The sequence below is a fragment of the Rhinolophus sinicus genome, linkage group LG06 (genome assembly GCF_036562045.2).
Source record: "Rhinolophus sinicus isolate RSC01 linkage group LG06, ASM3656204v1, whole genome shotgun sequence".
Lineage (NCBI taxonomy): Eukaryota > Metazoa > Chordata > Mammalia > Chiroptera > Rhinolophidae > Rhinolophus > Rhinolophus sinicus.
The window spans coordinates 85,858,299-85,871,087 of NC_133756.1; the positions used below are offsets into that span (position 1 = coordinate 85,858,299).

Genomic DNA, 12,789 nt, shown 5'->3' on the forward strand with positions numbered 1-12,789 from the left:
CTGTGGTTGATTGTCTTCTTGATGCATTGCAGCAGAAGTTAGTCCATAGGTTGGTGCAAAAGTAATTGTGGTTTAAAAGGTTAAAAATAATTGCAAAAACCGCAGTTGCTTTTGAACCAACCTGATATATTGTGCACAGGAATTACCTGGAGGTCTTGATAATATACGAATTTGGATTCAGTGAATCTAGGTTGGGGCCCAAGAGTTTGCATTTCTAAGAAACTCTCATGGTGATGCTAATGATGCTTCTGATCTCTGGACCATAATTTGAGAAGCTAGGCTTTAGGTGAAAGCCCTGCTAATTTGGGGGTGAAGATAGTATGTGGAGTAACCATAGTGTATTAATTCTTTCTAGTCCGGTTTATTGATGTATAGTTGACATACAAAAAAAAGTTACCATTCTTAGGTGTACAGCCATTGAGTTTTGACACATGTAGATAGCCTAGTAACCACCATCACAGCCAAGATACAGAATATTTCCATCACCCAAAAGGTACCCTTGTGCCCCTTTGCAGTCCATCCCTTTTCCCCACTCCCAGGCCTTGGCAAACCACTTACTTGTTTTCTGGCCCTATAGTTACGCATTTCTAGAATGTCATAATTAGTAACATTAATATTCAATATGTACCCCGTTGTGGCTTTTTTCATTTATGATTATGTTTTTGGGATTCATCCATGTTGTTGCATGTATTAGTGATTTGTTGCTTCATATATTGAGTAGTATTCCATTGCATGGATGTACCACAATTTTCCATTTGCCAGTTGATGGACATTTCAGATGAATTTTCAGGCTACTATGAATAAAGTTGCTATGAACATTCACATAAAATTCTTGGTGTGGTTTTTAGTGCTTCTGGGTATAATACCCAGGAGTGACATTGCTGGGTTGCATGAAAAATGTATGTTTAGCTTTATAAGAAATTTCCAAGCTGTTTTCTAAAGTGGTGGTACAGTTTTGCATCCTACCAGCATTGTGTGAGAGCTCCATTGGCTCCAAATCCTCGCCAATATGTGGGTTTAGCAGTCTTTCTAATTTTAGCCATTATAGTAGATTTGTAGGAATATCTTTTTTTCCTTCTTATTTGTATTTCTGTGATAACGATGTTGAGCATCTTTTCATGTACTTAACTAATGGTCATTTGTATATTTTCTTTGGTGAAGTGTCTGTTCAAACCTTTTGTGTACTTTTTAACTGGGTTGGTTGTATTCTTACTGAATTGTAAGAGTCCTTTATATATTTTAGATACAAATCCAAGTATTTTCTGTCTATGCTGTCTCTATTTTCTTTCAGTGTTTTAGAAAAGCAGGAGTTTTAGTTTTCATGAAGTGTAATATATCAGTTTTTCTGTCATAGTTTGTGTTTTTGGTGTTCTAATTAAGAAATGTTTGCCAACCCAAGGTCACAAAGATTTTCTTCTATTTTTCCTTTCTAAAAAAATTGTAATTTGAACTCTTACGTTCATGATTCACGCCTATGACCCATTTGGAGTTTATTTATAGTACGAGATAAATTTGGTTTTTTTCTTTTTTCGTAATAAAGGGGGAAAGAAGGTATGTGGATGTATTCTAGCACCATTTGTTGAAAAGACTCTTCTTTCCCCCATTGAATTACCTTGGTATTTTTGTCAAAAATTAATTAAACTTATATTTGTGGGTCAATTTCTGTCTATTGTCTAATCTTACGCCAGTGCCACATTGTCTTGATTCCTGTGGTTTTATTGTAAATCTTGACATCAGATAGTGTAATTCCTCCAACATTTTCTTTTTTCAAAATTATTTTGGCTATTCTCGTCCTTTGCATTTCCATAAAAATGTTAGAATCAGCTTGTTAGTTTCTATTTAAGAGCGATTGGGATTGTATTGAATCTATAGATTAATTGGGGGAAATTGACATCTTAATAATTTTTACTCCTTTAATCCATTTATTTAAGTCTTTGAATTTCTGTCATCAATTTTGTAATTTTTAGTGTACAAGGCTTGCACATATCTGTTAATCCCCAAATTCATGTTTAATGTTACTGTAATCTTTTTTTAATTCTACTTTCCATTTGTTCTTTATGAGTATACAGAAATGCAATAGATATTTTCCTCTTTTTTAATTGACTTCGTATCTTTTGGCTTTGCTAAATTCGCTTATTAGTTGTGATGCATTTTTGTGGATGCCTTGAGATTTTCTATGTACATGACCATGCCATCTGTAACTAAAGGCAGTTCTCCTTCTTCCTTTACTATCTGTATGCCTTGTATTTCTTTTCTTTCTTTCTTTTTTTTTTTTAAATGTCATTACACTTGCTGTTCCTCCCTGGAGAAAGGTTTCAGTCTTTACCATTAAGTATGATGTTAGCTCTGTGTTTACATAGATACCCTTTGTCTGATTAAGGAAGTTTCCTTGTATCCCTAGTTTGCTGAGACTGTGTCATTAATGTTTTTAAATATAAATTGTGTTTGTGGTCTTATTTGCTTAGGTACATGTATAGGAGCAAAGAGCTTATTCGAAGTAAGAGAGAGAGTATTCGAAAGTTGAAGGCAGAAGTAGAAGTCCTACAACAAAAACTGGAAAGGTAAGTCGTGCTTAGAAATATGAAAGAGTAGAACATTAAAATCAAATAATTTGCTTATATTTAAAATTAATTCAGAGTTAAGTATGAACTAATATGTTTTATAAAGTAGCTAAGAAAATTTTTCTAAGTGTGAAGGAGTCTTCACAATGAGCTAATTAATCGTATTCATGGGCAGAGTAGTCCCAGGGGACTTAAGTGACCCTGAGTCACACAGTGTATTGCAGAGAACCGAAGTGCTGATTTTATAGCCCTTTACTTTTTCTACTCCCCTTGCCATCTTTTTCACAAACATGAAAAACTTAACTGTCACAGTACTCCAATCCCTTTGTCTTGGGAAAACAGTTTCTGGAGTGTCTAGGAAAGGTAAAATAAAATAAAATAAACCACAATGCGGTTCTACCTAGAGCACCGCTAACTGCTTAAAAGGGCTAATATTTCTGACACATACAAAGTCCTTTGTCTTATGGGGAATCGTTCCCTTTTGTTCATTTATTTTGCACTGTTTCTGTTGGAGTCACCCTATGACTTCTAAGGAGGAGTCAGTGTAATTTTTTTCTAGTCAAGATAGAGCCTATTGATTTAGTATTTAAGAAGGACTCCTATACAGTATCAGTAGATTTTTCCCCGTTTATCTGCTTAACAATTTTGCTACTACCACCACCCTACCTCTACCCACTTGGTTACAGGTCATTAATTTCCCTGAGAGGCAACACTTTCCATGCCTTGCACCTATAGGTCCCCCCTCCCCCCGCGTCCTCTCTCTCACTTAGGAGGAACTTGTCCAAAACATATGGTGATGGACCATCTATTTGTCTTAATATAGACTTAAACTGAGGATTGATTCCTCATATACTGTCCTGGAAGTGATTTACAGGACTCGACCTATAGGAGTATTTTACTTTTAAGGCTTTAGTGATACTTTGTAAGATTGGAAAGTTTTAAATATATGATAGCTCAAAAATACTCAATTTATCAGTAACTAATAAAGTATTCTGGCTTATTTAGATTTTAAGGTAGTGTTTCAGAGCATTTTCAGTATGATTTTACTGGTTTTTTCAATAAAATGACTTTTTAAATTTCAGGTAATTTTTCCTGGGTAATTTTTTTAAAAAATTGCTTGTCTATGTGTACTCCTGGGAAAATATACAAGAAATTATTAATGGATACTATTAGGTAGTAGAACTGAGATGGGGTTGGCTGACTTTCATGGTTTGTTTTATACTTTTTGTATTTGATTTTTCCTACCAGGTACTTGTATTACTTTTATCATTTAAAAAAAATTAAAAATGTTCACCATTTCTTCTCAGATACCTTGATATAATATTAAAAACAAGATTTTTTATGTACATTATAGGCATCTTTTTTGAAACTACTTTTGCTCTGATTCTACTGAATTAATATAGGTGCTGCATTGTATGAAGTAGTTGGTCTAAAGGAATTCAGTAGAAGAACAGGAAAATGATTGTCATAAAATTGAAGATAAGTTTCTTAGAGAAGTCTTTTTCTGAAATTTTACATGAGTATCATATTAAAATACAGCACAGTTGGGAAGAGTTACAGATATAAAATGCTGGCTTAAAATCCTATGACAGGTTATTAATGTCACATTGCTCGTAAGAAAATGTTTCCTTTGGTCCAGGCCAGTCTTGTATTGATTAATTCTTTCAACAAACACTGAGGGCTTAAGACATATTAACTATGTCTATGGGATAGACGAGAGGTTTAGTTTGTGTACTGTAGGAATTCATGAGGGGAGAGGTTCTTTCCAGCATTGGGGGGAATGGCATATTGAGGGATATTTCATGAAGAAAGTAAATCTTGAAAGATTAAAATAGAGAGTAGATAAGATAATAGCATCTGGAATTAAGGCAAGGAAGTACGTCTAAGGAATAGAACAGTTCTTTAAGGTTCCACTAACGTTACATATTCAACATCCTTTTCAATGAAGCTGTAATTCTCTGTGACAGCCAGACCCATGGGAGAAATCATTCTCTCTCTCCTTTAAATCAGTGAAGATGAAGTGTCTTTGTTACGTACCCTCTAACATGGAGTTGACTTTGAGTTGCGCCATATTTATTTTCCACTAGTATTTTCATTTCATAATGTCCTTTTTAATATAGAAACAGACAATTATTATTCTTCCTAGTTCTATACCTATTTCTTTCTTTTCACTTTATTCAGAGAAGAAAATGTGGAGTGACTCTATCCTTTGTAAATGTAATCCCAGAATTATAGTTTACCTGTACCAAGCAGTCAAACAGTTTAATTACTATTTAAACTGTTTACTAGAGAGAACTGTATAATTCATTAAAGTAAATCTTTTTACTGAGTCTAACATTCTAGTAATGGCAGAATATTGGATATTATTAAAATAATTTGTTAGTTACTTTTGGTTCCATATTTAAGATATTTATTATTTAGTAATCCCAAAGAAATCTTTAATAATTTATGCCTGCCTATGCTATTGAATGAGTGTATGAATAATAGGGTACTTAGGGCGCTGCAAAAGGAAAAATTCCCAGTTTTCTGAAACTCAGACTTTTATCAACATCTACTTCTCATTTTCAGCTTTCTTTCATTTTTCCTAATCGCAAAGTAGTTGATCTAAAAGACAGCAAGGGAAAAGCACTTGGGTAGTAATTCACCAGCATTATTTTCAGATTTGAGTGCTGGTAATATTGCTGTTTTTCTTTAAGAAGCAGAATTTATGACCAGGGCCTAAATGTGATACTATATCAAGAGGAAGCATAACTGACATGACTTTGATTAGGAGCACATTTGAAATGTTTTCTGCCAGGTATTCAAATTTAGATGGTTAGAAATTTTTACTTTTGTAGTTAGAGAATTTTGCCCTATAGATTGTTTGAGTAACATATTAGATATTATATAGTATTTAGGAATAAGCCTTTCCATTGACTCTTCACACAATAACAGATCTTTTGTCAGCAAGCGTCAAAATTCGAGACAGATATGGACAGTTAGAATAGCACTGTCTTTGCCTCATAGGTATGTGAAGTACGGCTCGGGCCCAGCTCGGTTCCCACTCCCGGACATGCTGAAATATGTTATTGAATTTGCTAGTACAAAACCTGCCTCAGAAAGCTCGACGTCTCAAAGTGACACGAGCATGACATTACCACTTTCTTCAGTGCACTGCCCGGTTTCTGACCTGACATCCAAGGAAAGGTAATAAAAACAAAGCAAAATATACGAGTGTGTATGTATGCATGTTTTTGTTTTTGTTTTTTTTTTTTGGTTTAATTTGAAATATGTGTCATCTTTCTACCTGTTCAACACTTACCCCGTAGGAGCTCAAGGGCTGTGAACTCTGTCTTAAGGGGAGGATTTTGCCAGCCCCAGTTCCTACAGGTGCACTCATCTTGCCCACAGGGGGGCTGGGATTATTTCAGAGGCTTGAACTGTCTGGAAGAGTTTTGATGCTCCACCAGGGCTGCCCTGTTTTGAGCTAGCTATAAGACAGCTGCCACTAAAGGCCTTTCTCAGAGGAAACCTCAGCCCTGCTCTCCCAAATGTCTTATTCTCCTGTTTGCTGAAAAGTGTGCATGACTAAGTAAACATCAAGGGAAGAGAGACTTATTCACAAACAGAAATTTTAAACATGAAAAGAACTGGCTAGAAATGGAAGCCCAGGCTAGAGGGGCTTAACTAGTGAAGAAACGGAGCCTTCTGACTCTGTTCCAGCTCAGCCCCCTGCACCAGCCGCGTGGCCTGGAGGAACCACCAGGGCTCTCTCGGATCAATTGTGATTGGGTGCGTCTTGACTGATAAAAACACTAGAAACCATAAAAAAAGGGTTAGCATTTTAAGTTTAAGAAACCCAACCATTTCCCCAACTCGACCCCCCCACACACGTGTTAATACTGATTTATCCGTGTGTGTGCATAGAAGGGCATATCTGGGTAGAACAGACCACGTGTTAAGGACGATTATCTCCCGAGGGTGACACGGTAAGTCAGGGTGGGGGGTTCGTTCTTTTCTGCTTATGCTCTTCCTCTGGGTGTGTCATACAGTGTTTTCAGGCTCTTTGTGACATATAAGTGGTTTTAGTTTTTAAAAAGTAGTTGGGCAGTCTGTTTGATCACATAAAATAATACTGCATACCGCCTGATATTACTGGATTTTAAAGTTACTCTGTGTGTGTGTGTGTGTGTGTTTTCTGAGATATCTGCTCTCTTGCTTATGTTGGGCTTATTTTTCCATATATATGGTTCCTTTGGGAAGAGGTTTTCTCCATTATTTCATGTGTGAGAGAGCAGGTGAGAGGAGTAGGGAGTTAGGGTTTCTTCTAAGTTGAAGCCAAAGGAAGTTTATGTTCTTCAGTTTTGGTGTGAAACAGAAACCTAAGTATAATTAGAAGCTTATATTCCTGCCGGTTTGTCAATGTGCAGTTTGTTTGACAATAGTTAATTAGTAGATAAATTAACATTTACTTTACATGTTTTATTCTCAGTTAGCTTAGGGCAGTGGTGTAAAGAAGCTAACATTTATATTTTAGATCTGAGTATGAATTACTTACCTGAGGCTCCTGCCTGTCCCTGGGTATTTAGCGAAGGAGTGATAGAGCTGGGATTGTCTGCCTCTATGTCCTGCCTGCTGTTACTTTTCCAGGATGCTACCTAGTTTGTATTCCTTTGAGTTAGATGTTCAGATGATACTTCGTTTTCCTTGTTCTGCATATTTTCTTCCTGGATTCATCTGTCCATCCTACTTTAGTCAGTTGCTTCTTGGAAACTCTATAGTTGATTCCTTGATTCTTCCATTCCAGTCTTCATGTTCTCTCTCCTCCCTTCTTCATGAGAGGCATTATAACAAGTCATTAGAGAACATGAGCCATAGACTCAGGTAGATCTGGGTTTAATCCCTCTTCATCATTTACTAGCTGTATGAATTTGGGTAAGTTGCTTAATTTTTCTAAATCTTAGGTTTGTAATTGGATAATAGGGATAGTAATAGTATCTGTCTCATAACAAGTTTTTTTAAAATGAGATGATACATATAAAGTAAATACCAGCTTACAGTTGTACTTTTCCATATAGCAGCTTGCTTTACAAAGTGCATTAATTTAGGCCACGGCACATTTTGGAAATTATCATATTTACATGATTTCTGTCTTCCTTCAGCGCAAGTAAAGAAAGCGCTTCTCAGGATGTTGAAAGTACTTTTTCTTCTTCTGAGGATTCTCTGCACAAGACTAAGACAATGAACCAGCCACTTCCATCTTCCCGGTCGTCCATGGAAATGCCTGAGCACCCCGCTCCTCGGACAGTCACAGATGAGGAGATCACCTTTGTGAAGAGCTGTCTTCAGAGGTGGAGGAGTGAGATTGAACAAGATATACAAGGTTGGCTCTTTTAGAATTGGTCACACAATTACTCTTTGCCTTTTCTGTTTGTTTGAGTATTTGGAAGTTAGGCACCTTGGATATACTTCCTGCCCTTGCCATATACACTGTTGGGTTTTGGCATGGGATTGTGACTTCTGTCATACTTTCAGTTCCTGCAAGATTGGACCGCACACACTCCCATTATACAACTATGGAAAGATCCCTCCTAGGTTCCCTCCACAACATTTCGGGAAATTCCTTAGGCACTCATGACCATCTTTAGGTAGGATTTTTCTGTATCTGCTGATTTTTTTTTTTTTTTTTTTTTTTTCCTGCAGTTTATCTGAACTCTGGCTGCAGTTAACCTAAACTTAGAATTTACCTTTCCTGGATTTCCGCTTTTGAAATTCTTTTCTATATGAAGTATGCTTTACTGAAGGTTAATGAGGCAGAGAATATTTGAGAAATGCACACAATATAAAATTGAATTATTCAGTGTTGTATTCTTAAAGGTCCTTTAGTCTCATGGTCACGGTCATGTTGCTCAGACATTTCCTCCTCCCCTTTCTCCTTTTATCTGGGGAGCAAAAAAATAAAAATGAAAATCCAGATTCCTCCCAAGTTCTCATTCACAGAAGTTTAGCCCTGCCTTACTCTGCCACCTTCTTTCAGGTGCTGTCTCTGGGACGTTTATTTTACACCCAAGTGACTCATTAAGATTCTTTTCTAAATAGGCTCTTTCTTCTTTAACAAATTTTGGTGCCAATTATGAGAGATAATTTTTTAAAATTTGAATGTAATTATATTAAACTAAAAGCCTTTGTAACGTAAAGCACTAGCTGATTTAAAACTGTGTACTCCTTCGTGGTTCATAGAGTGAAGTTGAAATCATCAGAACCCCAGATACAGATAAGAAATACTCTGCTTAGTTGAAGCAGCCTATGTGATATAGAAATCATTTTAACTAAGTATTCTTTTTTAACAGATTTAAAGAATTGTATTGCAAGCACTACCCAGACTATTGAGCAGATGTACTGTGATCCTCTCCTTCGTCAGGTAGAATGAAATTGAGGGGAAAGTAGTCAAGGCATGTTCTAATGGTGCTAATGGTAGATACAAAAAGGATATTGGATAGTTTTCTTTGAAACTGAATGGAAACCTTCTTGAGATATAAGAGTAAACTTAGGAAAGAAATAGGTCATGTTCTGTTTCTGTATTTTAGACTTAAAAAAAGCAATATATCTCTTGCCACCAATAGAACCCCAAATATATTTGTTTTGATTCTGCCACGTTGTTATTTCTTTGATATATTAGAAAGGTTCGCTGTCAAGTATTAATAAAAATTTCTCATTTGATGGTAATTTAAGTAGTACAATGGGGAAAACCTGAACTAGGGGGCCGCTTACCTATCCTTTGTAAAGCGCCATGAGCCTTCGTTTAGCAGCATGCGTTCAAGCTTTATCTCTCTAATGACTCCAAAAGGGTGGTAGGCAGGGCAGAAATTCTTACTATCCACGTAAATTTTTGTCTAGAATAACATTCTGGGGGAAAAGAGATTCCAGGTAGGGGCGTGATCTCTTAGTGGCTTCTATGTTGGTGGCTGGAGGAAAAGAGTTCTGTTTCCAGGGCTGCCTGGAGGCACAGTTTTGTTGCAGAGCAGGATTGCATCATGTCAACTTTGGGTTTTCCCCATTTTCTCTTTTGTATTATTTTAAAAATTTCATCAGTAAAAACATGTCAAGGTACTAATTAAATGTAACTTTAATTAGATTCTATGACTGACTTTCCCATTTTCATCCAGTGTTACTTAGCAATTAAGTATGGCTGTGTTTTCTCTATATTGAAAAAAGAAACACTTTTCAAATGTTGAAACAAACAAATATATGTGGTTAAAAGGGTCTTCACCCAGATAAGTGGATGATTACTCACAAGAAGAGACGTAGGAACCATGTGACTGATTCATAGTGAAATATGCTAACTTAAATTTTGGTACCAAATAAAATAGGCATAGAACAAGATAGGCACTAAACTTGTTATAGGTCCCAAATATGGTAAATGTTTTCTTAACATGAATGGTCAAGGTGATTCTATTTTAGATCAACTAAGTTTGGAATTGGGAGGATAAATAGGTCTAGGTTATCTTTAGTTTTAAATCTGTAATCGTAAGAATGTAGAGTTGAATGAGGCCTCAAAGAGGTCATTAGTTCAACTGGCTGGTTTTAAAAATTCAGGAACTGAGACATAGTTGGTAGCTTCCAAGGCCGTGATTTTGTTAGTTCATCTTAAACTCCGTAAGATGTTTTGATGTGAACCCTGTTATCAAACACATGTATAATTAGTTTTCTTATGTCTGGTAGTTGGGAATAATTTTGAATGTTAAGAACCTAAACTTTGTCAGATTACTTTGCTGAATCTGAGGAATATGCCATCTGATTTGCAGGTGCCTTATCGTTTGCACGCAGTTCTAGTTCATGAAGGACAAGCAAATGCTGGACACTACTGGGCGTATATCTACAATCAACCCCGACAAGTCTGGCTCAAGTACAATGACATCTCTGTTACTGAATCTTCCTGGGAAGAACTTGAAAGAGATTCCTACGGAGGCCTGCGAAATGTTAGTGCTTACTGTCTGATGTACATTAACGACAAGCTACCCCACTTCAATGCAGGTAAAAGTATCTTAGCAGAAGCCAGACCTGGGGGGAAATCTGTCCTGTTCAGGGAAGGGGGAGAAGTCTTGCAGTTTCAAAAAGAATTTTAAACTAGAATTTATTATAAAGTAATAATGCATTTAAAAAAATACAAACAGTACAAAAGAGAATAAAAAGGGAAAATGAGTTTGCTTTCCTGCTTCCAGCCTTGAACCCAACAAGTATTCATTATTAGGCTTCTTGCGTTGTCTTCAAGAAATGCTCTATGCAGATGCTAGATTTTATTTATTGCCATCTCTCTCACCCCATTTTTTTCCCCAGATGGGCTATTGATCCATTCTATTCTGCATCTTTTTCATTAATCTGTATCCTAGCAATCTCTATACTTTCATAAATAAAACCAACTCATTCTTTTAAACAACTGCATAGTAATCCCATTACATGGACTATGTATATAACTTATTAAACCAGCCTCTCATTGATAGACTCTTAAATTGTCCTTAGTTTTCTTTTTTAGTGACATTTTTGTACCCTTTGGAAAATAGCTAAATTTCACAAGTGGATTTGCCTGAATAACTCCATACTTCTCATAATACTACTTACTAATGCGAAGCGCAGTCATACTTACCAATTATATTGGTACTTTACTCCTTACCGCATGCTTTCAAACTTTATTTCTCTGGTAGCAGAACTCTAAAAGGGAGGTAGGCAGAGTAGGAATTCTTACTATCCACATTTTCCAGCTGAGGTTCTCTAGTTGTTCGGAGTCATACAGCCAGTAAATAAATGGCAGGCCCTCGATTCAAATCCAGTTCTGACTCCAAATTCTGTGCTGTTTTCCATTTACATTATTCTCTCTTCCTTTCACATCTTCTCTGAGAGCTCTTATGGCTACCATTTCACATCTAAGATCATAGAAGGTGTTCTCATTTGTTATTCATACCTTACTGTGTTGCATAGGTAAGAAAACATGTACGGCACTTTGTCCAGGCAGCACGTTGTCTTTCTGATTTGCTAGTGAGGTTGGGAGACGGGGAGTGGAGAGAGTGATCACTTAACAGTAATTGATTTTCATAATTGCATATTTGCAGTATGAAAGCAGGAACAGCTGCTTGTGGGAGTTACCGCACAAATGACTACTGGCTGGTGGTGATATATAGGAGCCTTGATATTACATGTATTGCTCATTTTTATATGATAGAAACAAACAAGTGGAAACTGTCATTTGCGTAGTGAAAATACTAGTTAATGGCAGCCAGTAAGTGGATGTGGTGTTCTGCTGTAGGTTTTGTTTTGTTTTGTTCAAAACAAGAAAGAGTTAGGAATGAAATTTAGTATGTCTTAATATCCTGCCATTTTTAGTCATAGCTTTTAGTAAACCAGGTATTATTGATCATCTAACTGTTGTACAAATTGCTTTCTGATAGCACTTAATTGTGGGAAATTTGAGGCAGTATAAATGTCTTGGAATTCATCTCCGACTGTCTTGAGTTGGATATTCTTATCAGTGACAGGTACAGTGGTTATATTAACAAACCTGTTTAGTTTGAAATTTCCATTGGAGCTAATGATTTTCTGAATTTCCAAGAAATGTTTGGTGCATTCTTGCTACTTTGCCAGTGATTGGCCCCTATTCTAAGTTCTTACTATCATTCACTCATTCCTTTAAGAGAGAGATATTCAGTGCCCGCCTACCTACTAATACGCCAGGCACTGTTATTGGTGTGCTGTGACTGTTGGCCTTATATTATCAGTACATGGATGGATTATGTGGGTGTGTGTGTATATATATGAATATGAACATATATGTATGTATATATTTTTTATTAGGAGTAAGAAAAAAGACAAAGTGTCTTATTTTCCTCCTTTCCAGAAAGAACCTTTTGGTTTCTTACGACCTTTTGCTGGATAGTACTCCATTTTAACTCCATTCTTGTTCTTTCTCAGAGGTAGCCCCAAATGAATCAGATCAGATGTTAGTAGAATTGGAAGCCCTGTCTGTTGAACTCAAGCATTACATTCAGGAAGATAACTGGAGGTTTGAACAGGAAGTAGAAGAGTGGGAAGAAGAGCAGTCTTGCAAAATCCCTCAAATGGAATCCTCCACCAACTCATCATCGCAGGATTTCTCTACATCACAAGGTATCCGAGAAGGGCGTTTATGCCAGTGATCTAGCATTCATGCTGCACTCCGTCAGCCAGCCCTGTGAACTTCAGCAGACTGAGTAATGCT

At 36.4% G+C, this 12,789-nt stretch overlaps 1 protein-coding gene across 5 annotated transcripts in view; it reads left to right on the forward strand.

Annotated features, from left to right (window-relative positions):
- The window catches only part of USP28 (ubiquitin specific peptidase 28), a 60,406-nt gene that overhangs the window by 38,207 nt on the left and 9,410 nt on the right, over positions 1 to 12,789 (forward strand). For all 5 annotated transcript variants that reach the window (XM_019753331.2, XM_019753335.2, XM_019753333.2 and 2 more), the window contains 6 exons: positions 2,466 to 2,561; positions 5,568 to 5,747; positions 7,703 to 7,923; positions 8,891 to 8,961; positions 10,346 to 10,574; positions 12,504 to 12,698. In XM_019753331.2, coding sequence (XP_019608890.2) covers positions 2,466 to 2,561; positions 5,568 to 5,747; positions 7,703 to 7,923; positions 8,891 to 8,961; positions 10,346 to 10,574; positions 12,504 to 12,698 — 992 coding nt within the window. The remainder of the gene's footprint in view (positions 1 to 2,465; positions 2,562 to 5,567; positions 5,748 to 7,702; positions 7,924 to 8,890; positions 8,962 to 10,345; positions 10,575 to 12,503; positions 12,699 to 12,789) is intronic.